This window comes from Chenopodium album, chromosome 12, assembly GCF_948465745.1.
Source record: "Chenopodium album chromosome 12, dcCheAlbu1.1, whole genome shotgun sequence".
Classification (NCBI taxonomy): Eukaryota; Viridiplantae; Streptophyta; class Magnoliopsida; order Caryophyllales; family Amaranthaceae; genus Chenopodium; species Chenopodium album.
In genome coordinates, this window is record NC_137845.1 from 1,988,664 (window position 1) to 2,016,495 (window position 27,832).

A 27,832-nucleotide genomic window follows, 5' to 3' on the forward strand; every position below is an offset into this window, starting at 1 on the left:
GCATTGAGAATTTCTTGTGAATCAAATTTCTATTAATGAAAATTTAGTGTTTAAAATGATGGAGATTGTTCACTAAAGTGATTATGTCACTTTCGAGGATTATTTTTGACAAGTGAAGTTTACTAAAATGAATTGCATGATATGTCGTCCAATATACTTTAGTGCTCTAAAATTGGTGGAATTTAGAAAAAAGTGGCTAAATTATTTAAAACCAATGTGTCATCATATCCTGAGAGAATTTATATTTTTGAAAATTACTTAAATACTTGTTGTATTTTTTCCTAAGGAAAATTTATAGTTGTGAATGTTGTGCACTATAGTAGAAGATTAGGACATAGGATGATCATTGATAGTTTATGAAATACAAGAGTGATCGGGTTAAAACCACTCATTGTGGTTATAAGCATTAGTTACCTATCGTAATGACATATTTTTCATTGTGATGCTTAAATGAGGTTGAATTTTTGGACTTTTAATGGATTAAAGACCCATGAGGTTAGTGTTGATTGAGGCGCACTTGAGGAATTCACCATTTTTGGTTATGAGAAGGTTAGATTTAATTAAACTTTATTTCATAACCCAATATTTGGGTGGTCATATAGAGACAAATTTGATGAATCCATCGCTTTAATTTTGAGAGGATGAGCAAACACTCTTAATGATTTCATATCCCAGGGTGGTCTATTTGATAGACTTGATGGAATAACCTATGTGAGTGTGAAAGTGGCCACCTTCTATGAAAAACTTGGGCGTTTTCTCTAGGGCACTCATGAGACCTAAGGTTGGGTGCGGCCATATTAAAAGCGGTAAATATTATCGCAGAGTTCACACAATACTTTGAGACATAACATGTGTCGCAAGTTCGCAACTTATATCTTAAAGTTCAAGAATTGGGAGTTGGGAGGAAAGTTTCACAAATTGGCCAGAGCTCATTCACCAACAGTTCTGATAATGGCCAATGGGTCAAGTACTCAAGCCCAGGCCTCTCAGACAAATCTCAGCCCACCCATCTTGATTACTTGGATCCAAGCCCATTGTAATTTATTCGCAGTGTTATGGGCCGGACTATGGGTTTGTTGCCAAAGCCCATAGGTAGTTTTCTGGTCAAAATAATAACAATAAGTATTATAAACAAAACCAGAAAAGGAATTCGGGTATGGACTATAAAAATGTCAAAACAGAAAGTGTGTTTCACCTAGATAAAGAAAGACTAGAGAGCAAAATGTACATCTCATTGAGATAAATTATACGAGTAATTCCTAGGGTTCTGGGTAAATTTCAGACAAATTTTCAAGTATAATGCAAAATTATTCCCAAACGACTCAGTCACATAATATTCTGAAGCATAAAACGACTCAAAACATCCCATCACAAAATCACCACATCAACATCTCTTCGAATTTGTTTCGCAAGCAGCTCAGCAGAGCTTCTCGCAATTTTCAATTTATCCTTATCTTCACTGCTATACACAGTGGTTCGTTTTTTTACATATGAGGGTCGACGAGGATCAAAAATAAACTTGCTAACCATGGAAGCGTGCTGTGTTAGAAAAAGTGCAAGCTTGGAAGCAGTTGCACACCCACCATAGCCAACATACTCTATAGTCTTAAGGTGCTGATGGGAACGTATTGCATTAACTTGAGCACCCTTCGGGGCTGAATTTGTCCATTCGAACAAGGTCCTATACAGGGGTAGCTGCAAACCAACATAAACTCATGTCAATACTTCCTGCCATGCCAACATTAAAGAAAAAAGTGCATTACTCAAACGAGTTATAATAAAGCAGAACATAAAACTCAAAACTTCATCTTTTGGACGGACACTAACGAAATTTTTCTTTAGCTTAATAGCCCTCAATAAATAACAAAATTCTTCTCCCTACTTGGCCACTTGTATTTTATAGGCTGCCATGAGATTGTGTTTATGAGTTTATCTTATAGAAACATCAACCGGAAAAGAAGATGGTCTTGAAAGGCCAAACAGGTAAAAGCAAAACCAACCTTGTTTCATTCCAAAATTTGTGACAGTATAAAGTGATCAAGTATTGATCTTGGAAGGATAAGGAAAAATTCTTGTCAAAGTGCAGTGTGGAGAATGTACTCGCAAAATAGTCTACAATACCAGGTTTTGTAGATGAAGATATCAACTGCTTAAAGCGAAGCAATCCAATTTACATCATAGAGTTGACACATTTTAATAGAAAAAAAATATTTAAAAAAAAAACAGCAAAAATAGTAATCAAAAATCATACTTCGTATTTATATAACTCAGTAAATTAAATGAGGATGCATCCTACCTTTAATTTAAATGTATGCAACAAAGGACATGCCTCAATCAAAGAGGCCAAGGAAAAACAGTCGCCATCACTTTGGAAATAAAAAATCTCCAGTTGCTTAACATTAGCAAAAGTTGGAAATCCAGCAGATGCAGAGTGTACCTACAAAATTGGAATGAATCAAAAGCATTTGGGATATACTTGTCTGTGCATCCTAAATCCCTAATAACCTATGTTACTCAGACTCGTCATTTCACCTCAAATACCCACTTGAGCCCGTGTTTGACATGATAATTTGAATTTGAGTAACATAAATTTAGCAATTAGCAACATAGGAAGTATTATAGCAAGCAACTAACCATGCACCACTCAACTGAGAGTTTTTCAAGCTGAGAAGAGAAGCCAGATAGGATGTCCAAATTATGGAAAATGTGACGGCAATGTGGCCCTCCAAAAGTAGCATCCACCAATGATGTAACGTTACGATACTCCACATCAATAATAGACTCAAAAAATACAAAAGAAGTAAGATTTGGAGCAAATATATGGAGTGCTTGAATGTTGAGAGGTCCGAAGCAGTAAAAAATCTCCAAGTGTTTGAGCTTAAGAGATGTAACAACAAGTTTAGGGTGTTTAGAAGGGGTGTGAGAGCTGGTCTTGCAGCAAACAAGCGATAGACGGTGAAGATTAACACAGTTAGATAGTACCCATTCAAGCAGAGGTCCATCTATAGTGACTGAATTTAAGTGAAGCGATTCAAGTGTAGTATTGACAAGCATGGCAGGGTTGGTAGTAAATATCTTAGAAAAATGGATTCTTGAATAAGCTGTCATCAAATTGATCTCCAAATTGCGAACCTCTTTACTCAAGGAAAATCTGAGCCAATTGTCAATATGAGCAGCATAAAATGTACTCAAGGGAAAATGTATTATGAAGTTTTCAAGATATGGAGCTCCACTTGCATTTATAACCTGGTTAACACATTTAACATACTTATCCATTTCGGGTTGCCCATATCTTGCACAAGTATATGGTATAGTCATTGCATTTGCAATAGCAGTGGTTTCGGGGTTGTCGAAATCAAGATCCACGAGGTGAGTCCAAAGATGTCTCCACCTCTTGGAAAGAAGGCTACTTCTTCCTGCTGTTTTTATATCCACTAAGGACAACATCAAGATCAACACATCATCAGGTAAGCCACTAATCAAATCCACATTATTCCCACTCTCATCATCTTCATTTGGATCTTTATTCAGATCTATGTTCAACTGCCAATCAAGTCAACAACATTTCTTTTAATTCTAAACAATCCCAAATAGAGTAATAACTTAACTATTTGAAAATGCACGAGTACAACTTAAAAACCGAAGAATTTGGGGGTACACCGGAAACGGTTCTACTTTGGACATTGCAAGTTTTAGTTACAAATTTTCCATGGGAGAAATTAGGTCTCAATAATAGAGAGATTCAACAACACTCACCTTTCTTTTCTGCTTGGGAGGCATGGGCTGTTGCTCTTTACGTAAAACCCCTGAAAATCCCCAATCAATCTCGAATGTTTGTCAAAATTTTAAAAGAATTCAATAATTAATAACATAAATCTTAAGATTACTGGAATCACACTAGTATTAAAACACTATATTATATTCCCATCAAAATATGAAAAAAAAAAATCGAATTCGAGGAGAGATTACTCAGAGAGGATGAAGCCGCGGTCAGATCGTCTTGTAAAAACAATAGGAGGCGTTGTTGCCGGCGCGGCGATATTGCGGAGACAAGAGAGGAGAAATTTTTTTTTTTTTCAAATATCTTGAAATTCATGTCAGTATTTAAAATACAGAGTCAAATGCTTTTAAAAAAATAAAAATAAAAATAAAATACTCGTACAGAGTAAATCTTTTGTATCCCAATTTTGTACTGGAGTATAATATAATATCGCGCCTTTTGGGCCGGGCTCTAATTTGTGTGTTTTGACTTTTGAGGGACCAACAATGACAGGAGCGAGGTTATTTAAAAAAAAAAAAAAAAACTAATGTGGAGAAATTAATATTACAGCTACATTCTTCAATATAATAATCTTTGATTTTTCCACATTTACTTGCAAAATTAATATGCCTTATATGATATGATGTGATTCTACAATCTTTGATTTGTCCACATTTACTTGCAAATTTATATATATATATATATATATATATATATATATATATATATATATATATATATATATATATATATATATAAATTGAAGAATTGAGCTGTAATATTATTTTATATATATATATTTCCTCCGTTTTTAAATACATGTTCTATTTCTTCATACGCAGGGTTTTAGGAGAAATTAGAAAAAGTAACAAAATATGGAGGTAGTAGGGTTGATGAAACAATAAAAAAATTAAAAAAAAAAATAAAAAGTAGTGGAGAGAATTGAAGGAGAGAATATGAAATTAATATTGTTGGATCCACTTGGTGAGAGAAATCAATTAAATATTGTAAAAACTTAAGGAAATGGAGCAAGTATTTAAAAACAGCCGAAAAAGGAAAATGGAGCAAGTATTTAAAAACGAAGGGAATATAACTTACGGTTCGTTTGACATCGTTGTGCTTTTCTGTTTTTTTATTTTTTAAAAGTATATTATACATGTCACATAATGAATCAAAAATTATTTTAAATTATTAAAATCATGATAATTTTGAAAACTGACAACAGAAAAGTGGAAACACCTTTTTTTGTTTTCTTTTTTTGGTTTTAAGTTTTTAAAAAAACAGGAAACTAAAAACCAAAAATAATGTCAAACAAGCTCTTAATTTGAGTGATCATATATACTACTCCCTCCGTTTCATAATGATGTTCCTATTTCGTAAGTCGGTACAAATTTTTACCCATCTTTGACCGTATATATCTATCTCACACTAGCAAAAAATATAAAAATTAGATATTAATAATCTACTCATTTAGAGATTCCCTCTCTTTTTAAAAAGTCAAAGATTTCAACACAAGAACATTAAAATGGAACGGAGGGAGTACATACTACATAATTATATTTCTACGATTTATCTTATGATTTTCATTATCGTTATATTTCATTAATCCTAACTTATCTAAAGTAATCATTTTCAATTTTATCCACAACATATTCGAAAAGTAGTAAAGAGTTGCCTTTTAAGTTGGAAAGTAAATATTGGATGATGTGTATAATCCACTTTTACAAAAAATGTAAATAAAAAATCACCGTATAAGGCATATTATCCTCACTAATTTACAAGTAAATGTGGACAAATCAAAGATGGTAGAATCACATCATATCATATTATTGATATATAAAGCTAAACTTTTAACCAGACCACGAGACAACGATACTTAGCATTCTAATTTTTTACCAAGTATCGCGCCACGTTGGATAGATTTAAATAGACTTTATAAGATAAAAAAGTTAGTTTATGATTTTATTTGGATAGAATTGTAGGATAAAATTGTTAGTTTAGAGTTTTATTTTCGATAAAATAACAATATTTCAATGTACAAATTGAATTATAATTTTATTCAAAAAAATTATTAGATTATAATTCTAAAAAATTATCATATAAATTTATTTTTTATATCATAATATTTTTTAGAGCGAAAGAAATAGTTCAAAGCGTAAAGAAATAGTTCAACCGGAAGAAATGTTCAACCCTTGCCCAAAGTTTTGGGTTCGGGTCAACCCAATGGGCTCTGAACATTTATTTTATTTAATTCATTTTTAGCTAATTTTTAATTTTTTTAATGTATTAAATCGAACATTTCCACCAACATTATTATTAGTCATTACTGGATGAAGCCCGTTCATCGCACGGTTTGTTTGAATTTTTTAAAATAATTTTTTTTATATATATTTATGTGCTAAAATTTGTTATATAAATATTTAAATAAAATTCCTGATATCAAAAGATAATATTTTATATTTAATTAATTCAAACTGGAAAATATCATTCGTCAATTTTGCTTACGTGTCATTTAAATTTTTTAATTCTAAAAGAAATTAATAATCTCGTATTTAATTGGCTATCACTAAAATTTATTATCGTACGTGGCGCTGAAAAAATAAAATCCTACGTGGCTCTCTACAAACTCGGGAAAAAAAAACCCCTTTATATATATATATATATATATATATATATATATATATATATATATATATGTATTAGATATGCCTATTAATTGTCACAAAAGCACATCAATTCCTAACTTATACTCGTATTTTAATAATATAAAAGTTAAGACCTATTATAGGAGTATTACTTTTCCTCATTCTAAAAAATTCGTACGGGCAATTTCCTTGTTCCCAGTGATTCTTTTCTTAAGGGTAATTACATAATTTTAAATTAATAATAATTTATCTTCTTTTACAAATTGTTTATAAGTCTAAATTTGTAACAGCTAATTATTAAAAGTATAAACCGATAAATTAAAGCAAATATTGACTCATAATAGAGGCATAATAAATTGATTTTATCGTTAATCCTAAACATAATCCATTATTCTGTTTTTATCAAAATCTCTTACGAAGTATTCCCTTATTTATACTCTCCTAATCACCCTATAATTAATATCACCTATTTTTGCTATAAATACCCTTTAAACCCACCTATTCTCTCACTCAATTCTCAAACAAAAACGTTCGTCAAAAAAAAGAAACCCTCAAAAAAAAAGTTTTGATTTTTCGATAAAAAAAACAGAGAAAAAATGGAGCTTGATTTGTCCCCAAAATTGTCAAAGAAGATCTATGGAGGTGAAGGAGGGTCCTACCATTCATGGAATCCTTCTGAACTTCCCATGCTTAAAGAAGGCAACATTGGAGCTGCTAAGCTTTCCCTTGAAAAATACGGATTTGCCCTTCCTCGTTATTCTGATTCATCTAAAGTTGCTTATGTTCTTCAAGGTATAATCTTTTTCAATCTTTATTCATTAACTTCTTTGATTTTTGATTTCCCTTTTTTTAAAATTTGATTTTGATGATTTATTATGATGTAATTTGGATTTGGGTTAGTGGGTGTCATGCATGTTGATTAATTTAAGTTAGAAATTTGATTGTGTGCATTATTTTATTATAGCCATTGTTAGAGTTAATTTGTATCAAAAGTCAATGCTTTTTCTGCTTTTTTTTTTTTTTTTTTTTTTTTTTTTTTTTTTTTTGTGATTTTAGTATCAAACAATGAATTAATATTATGATAAATCTTATTTGAAGTTGATAAACTTTGTGGATTCCAATAATCCGTAAATTGTTTAGGGTTTTGTCGGGGTAAAATGATGATTATTCTTGAATCTTGATTGATTTCAATTAAAATAATGAGTTTGGTTGATCGATCATTCAATATTTGAATAATTAATGTTAAGAAACACTTGAAAAGGATGTTTTTCGAAAGAAATATTGTGTGATCTTCATCGTTAGAATAGTTCGATGTTCGTTAACCATGATTTTGATTGATGGGTACTTTATATTTTCTAGCAATCATATGAAATACTATAAAAATCGGATAATTTCATTGTTAGAATATCTCTATAAAAAAAAACGGAGGATACTGTGTTTTAATCGTGGCCTATTATTAAGGGAAGGTGTAATAATTTATATTTGTTTAATAATTAAGGTAAACACAGATTTATGCTCTGCACTCTCCCTTAGTCAATGGACAGAGTTGACTTTTTAAGGATTAGTTATCACATTTTCTTTTGTTTAAAGTATTTGTTTTATGAATGGCCTGAACAGGAGGAGAAGGTGATTGTGTATGTTGATAAATCTTTTGTTTAACAAATAATTGTGGTTGATAAATCTTTTGTATGTTGTGTTGTGATTGTGTTTTAGGTGAAGGAGTAGCTGGAATAGTCCTCCCTGAGCAGGAGGAGAAGGTGATTGCAATCAAGAAGGGAGATGCAATCGCGCTTCCTTTTGGTGTGGTCACCTGGTGGTACAACAAAGAGGACACCGAACTAACTGTCCTCTTCTTGGGTGAAACCTCTAAGGCTCACAAACGCGGTGAATTCACTGATTTCTTCCTGACCGGTACTAATGGAATCTTTACTGGATTCACACCCGAATTTGTTAGCAGGGCATGGGACTTGCCGGAAGATGTTGTCAAGACCCTTGTCAGCAACCAATCCTCTAAAGGCATTGTTAAGCTTAGTGAGCCCCACAAAATGCCTGAACCCAAGAAGGAACACCGTGATGGAATGGCATTGAACTGCGAGGAAGCTCCGTTGGATGTTGACATCAAGGGTGGTGGAAAGGTGGTCGTCTTGAACACCAAGAACTTGCCCTTGGTGGGTGAGGTAGGCCTTGGGGCTGACCTTGTTAGGCTCAATGGAAAAGCTATGTGCTCTCCAGGGTTCTCTTGTGACTCTGCCTACCAGGTGACTTACATCGTTAGAGGTAGTGGTCGAGTTCAAGTAGTCGGGGTTGATGGTAAGAGGGTGTTGGAGACCAGGATCACAGCAGGCAATCTGTTCATTGTGCCCCGGTTTTTTGTTGTTTCAAAGATTGCGGATGATGATGGGTTGGAGTGGTTTTCTATCATCTCTACTCCAAAGTAAGAAACAGAATCCTTTCTTTTGTATTAGTTGAGTTGCCTTTTGTTATTGAGAATCAAGATAGATTTTCTAACATAACTTTTTCGCGGTGTTTGCAGTCCTGTTTTTACACACTTAGCAGGGAAGACTTCAGTCTGGAAGGCATTATCGCCACAAGTGCTGGAAGCCGCCTTCAAGGTGCCTGCTGAGATCGAGCAGCAATTCCGCTCGACAAGGACTTCAGATGAAATTTTCTTCCCCCCTCCAAATTAAGAAAATGAATGCTGAGTATTTATCAGAAATTGATACTTTGGTTGGACTATTAGAATAAGCGATTTTCGCATATAGGATGCTTAAGATTTTATTTAATTATGGATTCTGTTTTAAATGTTCGATAAAAAATTATGGGGTTTTTTCGTGAAATTTTGTGTGGTTTCGTGATTATAATTGATTTCATGAAGAGTAGAAAAAGGAAAGGGGAGTAGGTTAAGTTACATTCCATATTAGCTTATTGAACCGTAATGTACAATACCATCTTTTTCATGAACATTTATCTCGGCTTCTCATTTCAAGAGATTTTGGAATCGATTCTCATCACCCGCCTACGGCTCTCTAAACGCCAAAAAAATTTGGCAAAACTAGCACATCAAGTTACCTTGGTAAATGAAGGAGACAAGACTTGATAGCTATTGACTATATCGTCCACTCCCAAACACACAAAACGCAATCCAAAACTAGAGGTGAGACTTCTCTTATCAAAACATTTATAATTGAAAACAAAATATGTAAAACCATTGGCTTTAAGCTCTAGTTTAGCAACACATTGTAATTGGCTCTAAACTCATTCAACTCAATTAAATGGGCTCCATCCCCTGTACTCATCCTATATTTCCTCAAATTTCCACTCGATCAAGGTATTATCATAAATTAATCTTAATTCAGACTTCATAATTTCTAGCACCTTTTGTTTTTAAGCTAATATTTTTATCCCTTTTTTTGTTTTGTTGGCTGAAATTCAGCATACCCAGATCCTTGTTCTTTAAACACAATAAAAGATGGTGGAATTTGAGTTGCTGGGTTTCTAGCATTGATGATCAGAGTTCATATAATTTCGAAAATCAAAATGGGGCTCTGAATAATTCAGCTTCTTTTAGCACATTAGATGCTAAAAGTTCCTCAGAATCCATTGATTTTTTTGTTAGTGATGCTGAAGGTGATCCTGATTGCCCCACCAAAGGTTATTCTTCTATCGATCAGGCTCTCATCACTCTTAAACAAGGAAAGGTTAAAACTTTTTACCCTGCCAAACCATCATTCTGTTCTAATTCTTTACTTCTACCATCACATATGTTTGTCGTAATTGCAAAATCTTGTATAAGACGGTCTAAGTCTAACCCGAAGTACATATATTCTAGGGGTACGGTGACTTATGGATTGCTTTGAATATGTATGAATGCAAAGGGTTTAAGTAATCGTACTTGTATAAATATTTTTCATTGGTAACTTCTAGTGTAACATTGTTAATTTGCGTACATAATTGATTAATCCATTGCCAAATGAAATTTCAATTAAGGATTAATTTGTGCATTTTTTAATATCCATGATGGTTGGTAACCTGTCAAACTAGCAGTTTGTGATTGTTGTAGATGATGAAAATGAAGACGAAGGAAATCTAGTCATGGCAGCATCATTAGTCAGTCCCCAAGCCATGGCCTTCTTGGTCAAGCATGGAACAGGAATCGTATCGGTGGGAATGAGGGGGGATGATCTTGTAAGACTAAAGCTTCCTCTAATGTCACCAGATAGCGAAAATGCAGACTCTGCTGCTCCTACTTTCACTGTCACAGTGGTATGTGTCTCAGATAGCCAGGAAGTTCTGCTTTTGCTTTAACACTAAATCACAAGACATATAGAACCAAAATATTTAGGTGCATTTTATTATATTGTATTAGTACATAATTTGATTTGCTGTGGAATTTAAGGATGCTAAAGTGGGCACAACAACTGGTGTATCAGCTTCAGATAGGGCAAAAACAATTGCTGCTCTTGCATCTCCGGACTCTAAACCCGGAGATTTCAGAAGGCCAGGTCATGTTTTCCCCCTCAAGTATAGAAATGGTGGGGTTCTAAGGAGAGCAGGACATACCGAAGCTTCTGTTGATTTAGTTATGTTGGCTGAATTAAGACCAGTTTCAGTTCTTTCGGCCATAATTGATCAAGATGATGGTTCATTGGCCTCCTTAACCACTTTAAGAAAACTCTCTTTGGAGCACAACATTCCTATAGTCTCCATCACTGATTTGATTAGGTAAAATCAACAAAATCCTATTTATATCTATAGCTGCTGATCAAGGTTGATACGACCTGAACTGTCAACGAGTCAGGCCATAAAAGCCGCTAATATTGGGGTGTGGCCTAGCCCATGAGGACACGATAAGCCCTTGTTACAGCTAATTCTATTTATCATCGAGTATTCTTCTATGCATTCTAGCTTCATGTGTTTGTGATTGTAACCAGATATAGAAGAAAAAGGGAAAGATTAGTAGAAAGAAGTGTGGTTTCAAGGGTTCCAACAGATTGGGGACAATTTGATGCTTACTGCTATCACTCCAAGTTAGATGGAATCGAGCATGTAGCTTTCGTGAAGGTGTTAATTCGATGCTTATTGTTCTTCAAAAACCTCAGTTTATTTCTGTATATCCTACTTTAAGGAACTAAAATCTAATCTTCAACCAATATATAGGGAGACATAGGAAATGGTGAAGACATCCTAGTAAGAGTTCATTCCGAGTGCTTAACAGGTGATGTATTTGGTTCTGCTCGATGTGACTGTGGAAACCAATTAGCTCTAGCAATGGAACTGATTGAGAAAGCGGGAAGAGGGGTTTTTCTTTATCTACGAGGCCATGAAGGGCGAGGAATTGGCTTAGGACATAAACTCCAAGCTTATAACTTGCAAGACCAAGGCCATGACACCGTTGAAGCCAACCTTGAACTAGGACTGGCTGCTGATGCGCGTGAATATGGTATTGGTGCACAGGTAGTTTTCCATGCTAATTACATTTTTTTCTGTATCAATTAGCATACTTAAAATGTTTGCATATTTCACTGTCAGATTCTGAGGGATATTGGGGTTCGAACCATGAGGCTGATGACCAACAATCCGGCAAAATTCACTGGCCTAAAGGGTTATGGCTTGGCTGTGATAGGACGGGTTCCTGTCTTAACACCTATAACTAATGAAAACAGGAGGTACTTGGAAACCAAGCGTGTTAAGATGGGGCATATGTATGGATCTAATGTACAAGAATCGTCGGCGGGTCCCATTGATCCATCGGATACACAAGAGGGTGAAGAACAAACAAGTTGAAATTTTTAGTACATAAATGCCTTCTAAGCATACATACCTTTTTTTTTTCAATGAAAACTGTTAAATCTTTTTATTATAGGGGTTTACTTGTATTATTCATTTGCAAATTAAATGTAGTACACTAAAATTACACAAGCAAGTACAGTATATGAAAATAGCTTGTAAAGATCATATTCCGGATTCTAAATGATAATGATAATTTTGTCTCATTGTTTTATAGCCCATTATCATGTTTTTAGGCCCATTGTCATTGTTTTAGGCCCATTTTCGATTTCAAGCCATAAATACATCTGAGGCCCTTCTACAAGTACATTACACGTACCTAAAACACTAAAAGGGCACAAATTTGATCACAATCTATGCTTTAACGATTGAGTTTTTAGTGTAAGTTGGTAACAACATAGATGTGTTACGGAAGAACGAAGTAAAGAGGCAATTTTGCGACATAGATATTCTTCCTTGAAGATTTAAAACCTCAATTGCGGCTCCTCTACTCGCTCCACAAACAGCTAGTATAAGGTTTATTTCAATTAATTGAAAAATAAAGATTGTGGATAAATCACAATAAGAACGTACAATTTAATAGTCATTTTAATTCTAATTAGATGTTCACTAAATCAATTTAACTATGACGAATTATTCTACGAAAATTAAATAAATAATTAAATTAATAAAAAAAAATCAAGTTATTATTAGTACTCTAAAGTCTCATTGTGTCGTGGTCGCTTGCTCATTGATACAGGCACAGGAAGAAGTTGTGGATCATACGCTAGATGCGGCGGATTCGACCACTCGGAGAGTGGTCCGGCCACCAAAAGAGAGTCAAGAGTAGGACCTGCCTCAATCACTGACTGTAGAAGCTTCCCTTTCTCAGGCCTAGTCTTCCCTTGCACTAAATTGTCCAACACACTTGGATCATAACTTGAGTTAGTACAATTCATTAGGTTATCAGAATTACCCAAGTAGCTTAAGTCGGATGAAGAACCAACGTCGAAGAATGAATCCATGGACGATGATGAAGTAGTCATGCTCGAGTTGACCTTATTAGCCGAGAGGTTAGCATTATTGTTATTAACCATCATCAAGGGACTTTGAGAAGTCATGGTAGGAAAAAATGTTGTGTTGTTTGGGCTAAGGTGATTTGTACCAGCAAATTGTTGTTGATGTGTTGGTAGAGTGATTGGCGGGTTAGAGGTAAGGTTGCATGCATTCGAATTAGGGCCTGTTCACATTTACTTAATTTCAGTTCAGTTCATTTCAGCTCCAATTAGTTCAGTTTAGTTCAGTTCCACAGTTCAGTTCAGTTCAGCTCCAATTAGTTCAGTTCCACAATTCAGTTCATTTCAGCTTCTAATTTCCCTCTCTCATAAAATATTCATTTCAGCTCAGTCCCAATCAGTTCAGTTCAGTTCAGTTCAGCTCCAATCAGTTCAATTCAATTCAGCTCAGCTCAGTTTAGTAAATGTGAACAGGCCCTAGTCTAGACTTGGCCAATAACGGAATCTTGATTTGTTGGTAGGGTGATCAATGGGTTAGAGGTAAGGTTGTGTGCATTTGAATCAGTCTGGACTTGGCCAACAACGGAACCAATATTAGGTTTCTCTTGTTTATTTGGTAGACTTGTGAGCGTGTTTGTTGTTGTTGTTGTCATCATTGTCATTGTCGTTGGTAATGAACAAGCACAGGGTTTATTATAACCCTTGACCATCGAAAGTGCGCGCAATTGGTGTTTTAGTTCATCTCTTTCCTTGTAGGCAGATTCCAAAAGATAAATTAGTTTCTTGACATTCTCCATGTTAAGTTTTTCCTTTTCGGTTTTTTCTTTCCTTGCTTGTTCTAGTTCATTCGTTACACGTAGTAGCTGCATCCTTGGATCTTCCTTGGTCTGCAAATCAATTGTACGTAATAAAATTCAGTACATAAAACATTTTAGGTTATAACATTGACTACTTTGTAACATTAATCCTCTGTTTCCTCTGTTTTCTTGCTCTGTTTCTCAACGTGGAAAATAAGTGTACATCCGAACATGCATGCATGTATAATTATTCAAAAGTTAGGAGACAGATTTAATCAACAACATGATAAACCTATCAAATTACAAATCCATTCAAGTCAAAAAAACAAAAAAAAAAAAAAGGTTAATTTTTGAATGATGGTATAAAGTTTGGAAAATTGCCAGTCGGCCGCCATACATTATATACTGTACTATCGTACTAACACTAGATAATTACACCTTGCTAGAACATTCTCTGCATTAAGTACAAGTATTCATAAACAAAAGCGAATCAAATAAAATTTCAATGTTATAGCATAAGGCTGTTCGATGTCCTTGATCCCGACCCACGGATAATTAACTACTACTCCGTAATAACTAACTACTAAATAAACAAGCTATTGAATCATCAAAATTTATAATATAAAGACAATAAAAGGGCGATGTGTCTAAGAATTTGATGATCCTATCCATATAATTAGAGCAGAAAAAGAAATTAGGCAAGTTATTTAATTAAAGGAAAATAGCTTTTAAAATTTTCCATATAATTAAGATTTTCTTTGGTAGAATCCTGTTAATTTACCATATATTTGACTAATTTCCTTGTTCTGATGTGATCTACTATTTATTTTCACTTTCTTTCTAAAATGTTTTTTTATAACAGCTAATTATTTCTGTCACGCATTTTTTTTTTCTTAAACATTTTCTAATAGTTGAAATTTGCATGTAATTCTTAACTTGCATGATCTTTGAGAATTTTGAGTAGTACGTATTAAAGAAAGTGAGAGATTTGCTGCCATTTTGAGGGTTTTCTTTTTTCTAATATTTTCTTAAAAAATTTGAGAGCACTTTCCTGAAAATTGTACAATGGGGCTATTTAGTATATCCTTTTTTGTAATCTTTTTTTCTTTTTTTTACCTTATATCCAAAAAAAAGGTACCCAGTATATCCTTCTAACCTTTATTTAGCAAATATGAAGTACTTTTTTTTTTTTAATTTGAGCAAGTAGTACAACTTTATGCAAGTAAAATTGTAAAAATGTTGGCAAGGTCTCAATTTCATGTGTTGTAAATTAATAAAATGATCCTATTCATTAATCCAGAAGTATGTACAAAGTACTTTTTATTTTCAATTGATTTTGGATGTGGCTAAGGTTTATATTTCTAATACAATGTTAATTGTATAGAGATACATAAAACCACTTACAAAAATACTATATAGAATATTAACCTTATTAAGGGCTTTTCACTACAACTTAATTTCAGTTCAGTTCAGCTTCAATCAACTCAGTTCAGTTCCTAATTTCCTTCTCTCATAAAATATTCAGTTCAGTTCAACTCTAATCAGTTTATTTCAATTCAGCTCAATTCAGTAAACGTGAACAGGCTCTAAATCGCTCTAAATTTTTATGGGAATATAATGTAGGTGATGTTAATTATGATCCTATCCATCAAAGTGATGGTGAGAAGAAAAAAAAAAGGCATGTAATAATTATATACGAGTCACAGAATCCAGTTAGATTGCCTTAATTATTCCAAGCTCTCACTTTACAAGTTTACATACATTACTAAGAATCCTTCCTTGATGTGATCCACCTTTTTCTTCCAAAACATTTTCCATCCTAGCTTAGCTTGGTAGCTTGTAAATCTATACTTATTACTATTACGCGTTTTCTCCCCCTATACTTTTCATAAAGTTGAAATTTGCATGTAATTAGCCATCATCATTATAGAATATAGATAAGGCGATAAGCAACCAATTTTTTTATACATTCATTTGTACGGAGTAATGTATTTTATTAAAAAAAAAATTAGCTTTGAGGTCAATTGTAAAGGATCATGCATATAAATTTCTTTTAAAAAAGGTTACAAAGTACATCATTTTAACTTTTTTCCTTAGAAAATTTTAAATGCATTTGCATATAAGGATATATGGCATCTAATTAATAACATAAATTCAAAACAATATTTGTTTTTCTAGGTAAGATAGTGTGTTATTACTTGAAACTTTATTGTATTTTGGTTCAAAACTTCTTGTTATATACTAGAGTCTGTTCTTAACACCCGGGGTTACTTACTCATTAATTTTTGTTCATTAATCTTTGAATTAGTGGTCACTACACACTTTGGGGGAAAATGGCTTCTTTGTTTTTTTGTGTGAAAATTGACTTTTTAATAAGATAAATGCCAATAAGTTTGGTAGGCGTGTCGCGTACCTAACAAAAATAACCGAACTAACTCTACTATGTAGTTGAGCAAGTAGGGGTAGAATCCCAAGAGACTAAGGACTAACTAATTAAACAAACTTCAATTAATATTAAGCTAGTAACCAATCAATATCGAGAAATCTATACTAGAACAACTACAAACTATCAAGCAACGAAAATTATAATAATGAATTAATCAAGAACTAAAGACATCTAAGATTAAGTATCCCCACTAACATGACTCAATGCAATAGAACAATCCCCTATCCCCCAATTAAACCAATAAATAGTCCACAGAATGGATGCTCCCTGTAACAATACTAAGAGTTTCTTTTGATCAACTAATAGCCTCCCTAATATGCAATCATACCTATTTTCATGGAATCATACATATTAAAGACATTAAGAACGACATCCTATAAGTCCTAGCAAGAACAATTAGCTATTTTCATGCATAAAAGCTCTTACTTTTAATTAGGGTTCTAAATTCAATTAAGAATCAACTTTCGTTGTAAACCTAATCACATTCAATAATACTATTTCTAGTTAATCATTGATAATAAAACCAACCCTAACAAAGAGGAATTATAAATTAATTAAATTGGGAATTGGGAATTAATTAACACATCAATCCATATTAGGATTCAACTTAACCCTAGATTATGAAACTACTCACACATAATAATAAAATCAAGAATGATAATCAATAAAGAATACATAATTAACAACAATAAAATAAGAGAATTGAGAAAAGAAATCAATACTTGGAATTAATTATGAAATCTTGAATCTTGAAAGTAGAATCCTAGAAAATAATAATGAAGAACGTAATACCAAAAACTCTAAAATAATGTATGTAAAAGTGATCAATAAAAGACTATCTAAAACCTATTTATATGCTAGGAAAATAGTAGTAGTCTTTACTTAGGATTAGAACTCCTAAAATCCCAAAAATAGAGCTAATTTAGCCACTTAGGCTGCAGCTAGGCTGCGGTACGAGGTCGCGAGCCGCAGTGAGGCTGCGAAGTAGGCTGCCGAACATTAGTTTGTGCTCCTTTGCGAAGTTCGCCGCAGGCAAGCTGCGGTGTGCCATGGAAAACCGCAATCAAGCTGCGAACTAGGCTGCCATGAAGCTTCTTGGAAGCTAGAAACACTCCATATGAAGAATATCTCGCGTACAAGTTGAATTCCACGCAAATCGAGCCCTAATCCTATAAAAACAAAAACAAACAAACCCGAAAAGAGCAATATCGAAATAGTAAGAATAATAACTCTAAAAGATTAGGAAAATGAAGAAAACACAATAAAATATGATCAAATATCACATATAAATCATGTATAATTTCGTGTTATCAAAGTTTTTGTCACTCAACCATTTTTCTGGTATAAGATATAGCATACTACATACCTGTATAAAAAAAATAAGATAAACTAGTTCAAAACCCTTGCTATGCACGGTTTTACAATAATATTTTACTATTTGTTTATTAGAAACTGTACAAAACGAATCATTAGAAATACAAAAAAAAAATACAATAAACATTGTGATATACCATAAGATTAATCTCAATGTCTAAATTACATTACAATTAATGTGAGACGAAAGAATTAATAAGATTTTAGTATTCTCAATATAAAAGCTACTTTTTTCTTAATAAAAAAAGTACTCACTATTCATGTTATTCTGGTTGATAACAAAATTTTTTTTGATGATATCCTAAATAGTGTTTTATAATTTTACGTAACATTTTATTCAATACCACTATATTTTTTTAATTTTATTTAAATTATTATTGTTGGATATCACTCCCTAAATATAGAGCAAAAACTTCTCATTTAGATATAATAACAAACTTATAACAATAACAAAAAAAAAGTAAAAATATTTTGGCGGGAAAACTTTTTATATGGTGATGACACGTGTACTTAGGGGATAACTACCGGAATTACTTTAGTATATAAGTATAGAAGTATAGATGTTTATACAAGTATATATAATATGCTATTGTCTACTGTGGTTGATTACTTAATTACTTATTAAATTGTTAGAAAAAAATAGTGATCCGATTAATAATTAATTTAAAAATTACTTGTAAAATAATGTGTTTAGTATAAAACAAAAAACCAATCCCATAAAACTATATTGTGACAAAGACAATGAATGTGGACTGGGGAGAATTCCGTCGCAAAATAAGACTATTTTCTTTCTTAATACCCGACAAGCGCCTTACTTAACTTATTTTATATATTTTGTTAGTAAGCAATTAAGCACCATTTTTACTTGCTTCAAACAATTACCAAAAAATTCAATCGATCTCATCCGTTAGATTAATTATAATTTCATCAGCATATCGACTTATTGCGTCACCAACCCTCGATCGTACGTTCCACAACTCCACAAGGGCTTAAGAAATAAATTGTTCCTTTTCCTTAGAAAATGTTTGTCGGTTTATCTCTCGATTAAGATACTTATAATTATATACTACATACAATTAAGAAACGTTTGTCTTTTGAAGTAATTCTAAAGTGGTTGGCTTATGTTTTAAAGCATACAATAAATCATTAATAATTAATTAAATTTTAATGCTGAATCAAATTTTATTAGTGCTTATACTTAATTCGTATTGGAGTTTTCTACAAATCTATACGATGATTTCTAATTTGTAAATCGTAATAATACAACATACTCCTTGACTCCTTGCATGTTATACCTTGTTATATAACTACACGGAGTACGTAAGGAGTGGTGTATACTCATACGTAGTATGTCTCTTTCAATTCCCTAATAATACCGTAGTAATAAAAAAAATATTAATTATTTAATATATATATATATATATATATATATATATATATATATATATATATATATATATATATATATATATATATATATCCCGTGCTTTAGCATGGGTATGCTCTAGCTATAATAATACAACGAACGTGCTCTTTGTTATTGACCTTGTTATATAACTACATGAAGTAAGGAGTGTTATGTACTCATACGTAGTATTCTTCTTTAATTTCCTTAAGCCCTAAACTAAGGGTGTACTGTCCATACATCATATGATTCATATCTATTATTTCCTTGTTTTTTGTTTATAAAATTATAATGCAAGTAAGTGCTTAATTCCCCGACTAAAGAAAGTGCTTAATTGACCACTAATCATTATATTAATAAGCTCCAAAATTTTCTATATTATCTATCAAGTATGTGATGTGATACATTTGTCCCACATCGATCATCAAATGGAATTTATTTGGTGATGTTTGATTTTCCACCTATCTCAATTGACAATATTACAACTCTAGTTATTACTTACTTGCCCACATTATTAGTGTCTCTCAAAAGATCATGAGTAATATGTGATGAGTATTGATTAGAGTGCATGTTAATTAGAGTCAAGAGAGATATCAAATTAAGTCATACAAACTTTTACTAATTAATTCGGCATATAATAAGAAAACAGAATCTAAAATTATAGGGTTTGTTCACTATCATTAAACTTTCACTATTAATATGCTTAAAAAAGTTTGGAATTTTGATCCACACATCATATTTTAAGTTGTACTTCCATTAAAAAAATACTTGCATGCTATTATACACATTTATACATGTATGTATTATACTTCAAATTAAGATTTAGATAAATATTTCAACGTGATATTGGATAATTTTTTTGTAAAAAAAAAAAAAAAAAGCTAAAAATAGTACATCATGTCATCATATCATCTTCTCCTATTTTTAAGTTTCTGAACAGCAAATATTACACTGTAACAAGAATCTATAAAAGGTTCGTTGATGTTTGATCATATTAGGATTAATTTCCTTTGGCAAAAAAAAAAACCTTGAGTTTGCAATAATTTGTTTACTTTGAAGTGGCTTACTTAATTAGCTCAATTATTAATCCCTTACATAGTACATACATACTTTCTATGTCTCTATTTTTTTACCATTTAGATGTTCACGATATCTAAAACTCATGTTAAAAATTACGGAGTATTATTTAACTCCATTTTAATTTTGTAAGCTTAAAATTTTTAAAAACTTGATATCAATAAAGTATACAATGAGATTAACCCAACAAAGTCTAACATGATTATGTTAGCCGTGTTTGGTGGAAAGCTGAAAGCTGAAACTAATTGTGTTAGCTAATTTTGACTTGCCAATTGTATTAACTAATTTGACTAACTTATTTCATTAGATGATTGTATAAAAGTGTTTGGTAAATAACTAATTGCTTTAAGCTGATTGATAATGTGAAATAACCAATAAGTTAATTGTGGGGATAGGTAGTTCATAAAGGATTTTAAGCATATTTGAATGTTGGGCTCTGGACGTCCTTTAATTTCTTACTTGAAATTAAAAAAAAAACTATTATAATTGAATATGCTAATTGAAAAACTCCTAGAAGGAGCTTTTCAAAAAAGAGCTTATTTAGTGGAATAAGATTTTTAAATAAGTTTTCCACCAAACACCTTATGTTAGCTTATTTAATAGTCAATAAGCTATTATTGGTCAAATAAGCAAATTTTGCTCAAATAAGTATTTAACAAACAAGGCCATTATCTGTTTCAGATTAATTAAATTTTGTGAAAGTTATTAATTTTGACCTAATTACTCGGATCGGTATTTGTAATGGGGCAAAAATTAGGGATAGAGGGAGTGTAAACAAAACATCAACTATTAGTAACCAACTAACCATAGCAGGTGTTAGCGGATAGCGGTTGGTCTTCAACTGTTGAGTATTAGGCATGCATACAAATATAGGGAACATAGGTGCAACTTTTTCTACTTGAAGTTAAATCTTTATTAGATTAACTTATTATTATTAATAATTAAAGCACCAAAAATGGTCCAGAAAAGTAACGACAGGCTCCACTTTCGTCCCCTTGGATCCCATAAACGGGTAACGACTTTACCTGTCGGTTCAATCATAATATTTGATCAATTAAATAATTCAAGTACTTTGGGGTAAAATAATCACTTAATTAAGTTGCAATGAACATTTTAACTTTGGGGTAAAATTATACCCGATAAAGTTTAAGAGATTAGAACGACCAACCTTTGTTTTTTACCTTTTGATTTTATGCTTAAAGCCGTACCAAAAACTTTTATGAGTTGATCCAATAATGCCTTCATGTTGTTAGCTTTTAATGCTATAATAATAAGATATGATTACTTTCTTGTTACAACCACAAATATAATCTTGTTCATGGAGTTTTCTTTATGTAATAAATTTTAACTTTTACTGTATAAATAATTACAGAATAAAAGTTAAAACTAGCTAGATGATAATTATGACAAGAGAATATTACTAGAGATTGGCCAAAGAAAATCATCATATCCAAATGCTACAGATTAGTAATAAGATTATCTACTTCATTTTTTTTTTTTTAAACCGAGATTATCTACTTCATAGTTGTAACTTGTAAGACTGGATTTGGAAACCCACCCTCACCCCCCACCCGCAAAAAATAAATAACAAAAAATACTTGACTTGTCATCTTCATTTACTTGTAATAAAAATGTATTGGTTACATTGTTTATTATGAAATTTTATGAGGTGACCTTGTCCAAAATATAATGCTAATTTCACTTAATCACTTTTTACACTTATTTTATTTACAAGAAACAAATATTATCAAATAAAATATTGTTAGATTCATCTCACAATAGATAATTACACTTTTCAATGGTACATGATAAAAAAATATATTGAATTAAAAAAAAAAACTCTTATCTAATCTGATGTGAATTATTCTTTCTATTTTAATTAATTTTGCCTTACAAAAAATATGTAAGTACGAAAAACAATGTGAATTGAGAAAATAATACTCAATCAATCTTGTCATGGGTAATGGTTAAATTGAATAAAACAAATCTGTAATACTATAAGGTTAAATTTTACTTATGAGCAACACTTAATTTATCTCTTTGCCATGCTCTCGTTTTAACAAAATTAAAAGTAACCTAATTCTATATTTCTATTGGAGCAAATATTGAGAAAAAAACCAACAAGAGTTTGGTCAAGTGGTAAGCAACTTGATGTCGCTTAAGGGAGGTTTTGGGTTCGAGCCTCACCGTATGAAAAAATTCTTGTTGGGAGACTCACCCACCATAAGTCAGGTGTGCTACTCGAGTCGGATCCGGATGTAGTCGAAGCTAAGCTCCGATAAATCGGGTGGACATCTTAAAAAAAATACTCCGTATTGGGAAAAAAACATGTGATGATATGAGTTATCCAATTTGACCAAGAATAAAGCCTAACCCAAAACTATAGGGTACAGTCTCCTGTTGTGCGGCTGCACATGGGTGGCATAGCCGTGTAGCCATCCAAGTCGATCTTGGAGCCTGCCTCTAGCCTGTAGGGCCCCACTTCGTTGCACTTTCTATTAGGGCCCACCAATTTAGTAGGGACTCTTCACATTTTATCCAACAATAAGGGTCAGCCATGTGTTCAACAGTTTTCTCATTTTCTTGTACTTGACACGTGGCATAAGGACCGTATATTATGGCACATGCTATTGTACGTAGTATTTGCTAGACCTAGACTATTAGCATTGGTAGATGGCACGTGCTTCTGCCTGATAGTAACATTCTACCTGTACTAGATTTTTGAGTTGTATACTTGTAGGAGTTTGTATACTTGTAAAATCACAGTATCACGCTATAATTAGATTGATCATTATCTTAATAAAAATTCAGATAAACAATTCAGTTTTATAAATTAAAATTTTATTGGCACATGCATGAGCAAAATTAAGACGAAAAAGACTCGTACTGAGTAGTAAAAGCACAGTGGAACGAACAAAGTTCTATACCAAAAAAAAAAGTGAAAAAAATATCAAAGAGTCAAAAAGAAAGAGGGGAGAAGCTCTAATCTTGTAAATTAAGCCTATAATACTGATTAGAGTGATTAATTACTTCGAACATATGACATACAGTAGGAGCCAAAGTTGTAACTGAGAGAAGAAGTAGCACTTTTGTTCCCACATCGATCAAGTCAGACCAAACTCCAACTATCACCCTAACCAGTCAAAGAGCTTTGAAACTACTAAAAATTTGGGTCTTATTCAGCTTTTATGACAAAACTGGTCAAACTGATTGCCCTAACTAAGGTTAACATATCATTTTCTAACAATCATAATTTTTTGTCATTACTACATGTCTACATGTAGTCATGTACTCCATATTAAATGCTTCTCCTGTTTTGTTTGATGACGAAACTTAGAGAAGCACAATGTTTAACAAAGAAGATAGAAAAAACTCGTCATGTTTTAATGGAAACGTCTAGATAAAAATAACAACTGATATAGTAAAATAATGTTACATTTATATTGCAAACCGATAACTGAAAGTAACACGTTGCAAGTGAAATTATGTAAGAAGGTTCTTATTATCCAAATGAAAATACAGAACAATTGTAGAAGACTAGGATGAGTAGGAGTAAAAAATTGTCAATGAAGTTGGGTGTGTAAGTAGGTCTACGACGGCAAGGAGAAAATGGAGCAAATAAACATTGTCGTTATATCTCTTTTTCTGTCTTTGCTTATAATATGCCCACTAAAAGCCGGCCCTTTCATTTGGTCATGCAATATTGTGGGGGTTTTTTTCTTATGTTTATAGAAAGATATTTTTCTATTATGACCCCACCTTTAGTTCCAAACTAGCAAAATTAGTAGTATATTCGAACGGTCGAACCTACCATATTGAAACAAGAATGAATGCATGATTCATGAGTTCAAATTTTTGTGAGAGTAAAGGTCGACCCATGCATAACTTCTAGGTTAATGAGTTTGATATCAAGGGGTTTGATCGGAATATGACTAGAGTGATTTGCATGCACATATCACAATTATAAACTAATTTCAATTTTATTTATTTTGATTACTCTATTCAAATTGATAAGAAATGTAAAGTTTGGTAATTTGGATTTGATTTATCTTTGTTATGAAAGAAAAAGATGTCTTTAAAACTTGGTTTATAAAGATATTAGCATTAAATTGGTAAATTGTGTTCATTGATACGGAGTATATAGTTTGTTGATGTGATGCTACAATGGATCTATCGGTCAAATATTGACAAAAAAAAGTTGTGTTAGTTCTCTCTTGAACATGCATGAAGGAGACTCATCATGAAGACTAATTTTGTTAGTGTCAAAACACTAAATGGTCATATCTCAAAAGTGATGGATGTGTGAGCTCTAGATATGTTACAAATGTTGCTGAGGCGTTTATCGACACCATCAAATTAAGGTAATTCTTGCATCATCAAATCAGATTAGTTTTAGAGCTTTGGCATGCATGAACATAACCTAATTAAACAAGTACTGCCTCATGGATTTACCTTCAAGGTTCACTTTACTACTTTGAAACAGAGGATATAATTAATCAAATAATATTCAAAGGTTCAATAGACCACAATGGCATAATATCAATGTTTATATAAAACAGTTTTTTTTAATGGTAACCAAGCATATTAAAAAATGGACACATATTATTAAGGATGCTGATGAGCTTGCCTTATGAATTAAATATGGTCAAAGTTCATTAAAAAATGTTACTTTCGTAGGTTCAAAGTTAACTTGAGGCATAAATTTATTTATTTATTTATTTTTTTTGAACGGAACTTAAGGCATAATATAAGCCAATGCCACTTATTCAGAAGAACCTGTATTATTTACAAAATAATGGATTATCTTTTGCTAAATACAAATTATTAATATAATTTCTATAGACCAAAATCACTAAAATTTAAGGCATTAAGCAATAATTCATCATTTTTTTGACAAGAAATTAATCATTTATTTACAAAAAAGCAGTTCAGCCAAAATATACATAATAATTATACTAATAAAATAAATATTGGGAAAAGAAAAAAGAGTCAAAAATTCTTTTCAAATTATTCTCTGCCTCTTAGGAATCTGACAATTAAATCCAACATTTGGATTAATCATCATTCTACCACCCATCAAACAAGACCCGGATGATCCACTCCCAAAATCCAACATTGGACTTGTACATACACCAAATGACCCACTAGAATTATTGTACAACTCTGAATTACCCATCCCTTTGACGACATAACTATTAGTAACATTATTATTAGGCATCATAATTTGCGACCATATATTAGATGGTTGTGGTGGTTGAGATGAACAAAAATTAGAATCTCCCGGGGGTTGACTTATCAGTACCCCGCACCCTTTAAGGTTAACGGGAGGTATCTGATGGGTCAATACACCTGGGGGGTTCCGCCATTGGGGAAGTGAACCGGCCACCATCAATGTCGAAAGAAGTGGTCCTGACTCGAGCACAGCTTGTAGGAGCTTCCCCCTTGGTGGGAGTGCTTTCCCCTTGGCTAAATTTGCAATGATAAATGATTCTTGGTCAAGTTTTTTGGGAATAGGTTTAGGAGAAAGAGTAGTAGGAGTACTAAAAACATTGTTACTCGAGTCAGGAGACGAAGCAGCTGGAGATGAAACATGAGAGTGAGGATGGCTAAAATTGTTGTGATTGTTGGTGGTGTGAGTTTCTAAGGAAAAACTGCTTGAATCAGTGATAGTTGAGTTTGCTTTCGTCGTTGCGAAATTGGCTGACAATAGAGGACTATCAGGGGAGAAAGGAGGAGCCAAAAAGGCAGAGGAATTTGTAGTTGGAATGAAATGATCAATAGCATTATTGTTGTTGTTTGGTTTGTTAAATGCCATGATTTGTTGGACTTTTTGTAATTCAAATTTGGCTTCATCTCTTTCTTTGTAAGCTGTTTGTAAAAGCTGAAGCAATTTCTTGATTTGCTCATTGCTCTTCCTTATCTCTTCATTTGTCTCATTTTTTGTCATTTCTAACTCATATGTCTTGTATTCAAGCTTCTGTTTTAACTCAACAACACTCTGTAAAATCAAAGAAAAAAAAAGGGGTAAATTAGTAAAATAAATAATAATAAATTACATGAACAAATTATTAAAAAAAAAAAAAGGGGGGGGGGATTTTTATGAAAAAAACAAAAAAAATTAGACCTTTTGTAAAGTTAGGGAGATGGGTAAATCATAGGGACCCCATGAAAAAAGATTTTAAAGTTCATTTTAGTCAAAAACTCAATTTTTTTCCGTTATGAATTGGACATACGAAGTACATATAAAAATCAAAAAGGAAAAAAAAATGTACTGTTGATCAGAATCCAAAGAACATGGACACATTTTATTTTTATTTTTTTTCTTCATTTCACAGTAAAATGCCAATGTTTCACTATCACTGATCATCATCAATAGTACCTAGAGAAAACCCTTTTATTTAATTCATTTAATATTTAAGCTAACCACTGAAAGTAATAATTGATAACCTAAAATAATTTTGAATTAATTTAAATTAGTGTTATAAATGCTTAATATTTCCGAATTTTATACAATGACATGACAACACAAATCATCCAACATGAGAAAATCGAATCAATTCATTGAAATTTCAGAATATTAGACAAAGATTAAGGCAATTAAAAAAAAAAAAAAAAAAGAATTTCAGCAAAATGTCAAATTCAGTTAAAAAAACAGGGGAAGTATAAAATGGGAAATTGAAGAAAAACCCACCTCAGGAAAACTCCAGAAAGAATCAATGTCCTCCATTGTTGTATTGTTGATGATCTCTGCTAATACGAGTTTAATTGTAATTAAGAGAGAGTTGATTAGAGAGAGAAAGTTGAAGAGAGAGAGAGAGAGAAATTAGGGGATGGAGAATGGAGAAGATGATGAGTAATTTATAGAGCCGTGAAGTGTGAAAAGGGAAGGTGCAAATAAGGACAAAAAAGAAGGGGTGGATTTTATTTTAATTTATTATTTATTGAATTAAAAAAGGAGAGGAATAAAAATTTTTAGATAGAATAATAATTTAAGGCGGGTTGGTGATGATTTTAAATAAATTCTAAATTTAAAATGGTAATTTTATATGGTAATTAATGGTTTATGGTAAATACATGTTTAAGAGTATGGCAAGCTAGACTAAGGTCTCCCCATTTTACGCAATTTTGTCGAATTGTTAAATTTAATCACAAGCTAAGTCAGCATTTTTAAAAGATTGGTTCATTAATCCATTTAATTAAGTTTGGACATGAAATTTTGAAAATTTATTCATTTTGGACATGAAGTTTTGAAAATTTATTCTTGTTTTGGGATAATATACTGTACAATTGTACTCCTATAGTCTATATAGTAATCCGTATTTATTGTTGCAAAAAAAGGTCAACCAAAGTTTTAGTATCCTCGATCCTTCATTCTATCTTACTTTTTATTCGAATTTTAAGTAAATTTTTTAGGAATCGTCGTTTACTCGGACATTTTGGAATGAGTTTAGATCTAATCTATTCATTTTATTGTTTAGTTAGACTATTAGGTAGGGAATTGAACCTCATACCAATACCCCATAACCCTAGAATCTCATACCCACAT

The 27,832-nt window shown here is 32.1% G+C and overlaps 5 protein-coding genes across 5 annotated transcripts; 2 read left to right on the top strand and 3 right to left on the bottom strand.

Annotated features, from left to right (window-relative positions):
- Positions 1 to 1,254: 1,254 nt before the first annotated feature.
- On the bottom strand, positions 1,255 to 4,222 carry LOC145571551 (F-box protein At5g03100-like). Its single transcript, XM_081630585.1, has 5 exons — positions 3,970 to 4,222; positions 3,757 to 3,806; positions 2,635 to 3,543; positions 2,297 to 2,437; positions 1,255 to 1,695 (listed from the first exon to the last, which is right to left on the bottom strand). The coding sequence occupies exons 1-5, from the start codon at positions 4,094 to 4,096 to the stop codon at positions 1,369 to 1,371; spliced, it is 1,554 nt and encodes a 517-aa protein (XP_081486711.1). The 5' UTR covers positions 4,097 to 4,222; the 3' UTR covers positions 1,255 to 1,368.
- A 2,682-nt stretch (positions 4,223 to 6,904) lies between these two features.
- LOC145569996 (11S globulin seed storage protein 2-like) lies at positions 6,905 to 9,391 on the top strand. The gene is made up of 3 exons (XM_081628973.1): positions 6,905 to 7,197; positions 8,119 to 8,839; positions 8,939 to 9,391. Exons 1-3 carry the CDS (start codon positions 7,002 to 7,004, stop codon positions 9,090 to 9,092), a joined length of 1,071 nt encoding a protein of 356 aa, XP_081485099.1. The 5' UTR covers positions 6,905 to 7,001; the 3' UTR covers positions 9,093 to 9,391.
- Positions 9,392 to 9,567: 176 nt separating this feature from the next.
- LOC145569995 (monofunctional riboflavin biosynthesis protein RIBA 3, chloroplastic-like) lies at positions 9,568 to 12,408 on the top strand. The gene is made up of 7 exons (XM_081628972.1): positions 9,568 to 9,733; positions 9,839 to 10,103; positions 10,450 to 10,668; positions 10,802 to 11,127; positions 11,337 to 11,466; positions 11,563 to 11,859; positions 11,935 to 12,408. Exons 1-7 carry the CDS (start codon positions 9,678 to 9,680, stop codon positions 12,187 to 12,189), a joined length of 1,548 nt encoding a protein of 515 aa, XP_081485098.1. The 5' UTR covers positions 9,568 to 9,677; the 3' UTR covers positions 12,190 to 12,408.
- A 473-nt stretch (positions 12,409 to 12,881) lies between these two features.
- On the bottom strand, positions 12,882 to 13,292 carry LOC145572768 (uncharacterized). Its single transcript, XM_081631736.1, has one exon. The coding sequence runs from the start codon at positions 13,290 to 13,292 to the stop codon at positions 12,882 to 12,884; it is 411 nt and encodes a 136-aa protein (XP_081487862.1).
- Positions 13,293 to 25,214: 11,922 nt separating this feature from the next.
- Positions 25,215 to 27,097, bottom strand: LOC145571552 (uncharacterized). The gene is made up of 2 exons (XM_081630586.1): positions 26,978 to 27,097; positions 25,215 to 26,284 (listed from the first exon to the last, which is right to left on the bottom strand). The coding sequence occupies exons 1-2, from the start codon at positions 27,011 to 27,013 to the stop codon at positions 25,289 to 25,291; spliced, it is 1,032 nt and encodes a 343-aa protein (XP_081486712.1). The 5' UTR covers positions 27,014 to 27,097; the 3' UTR covers positions 25,215 to 25,288.
- Between the last annotated feature and the right edge of the window lie 735 nt (positions 27,098 to 27,832).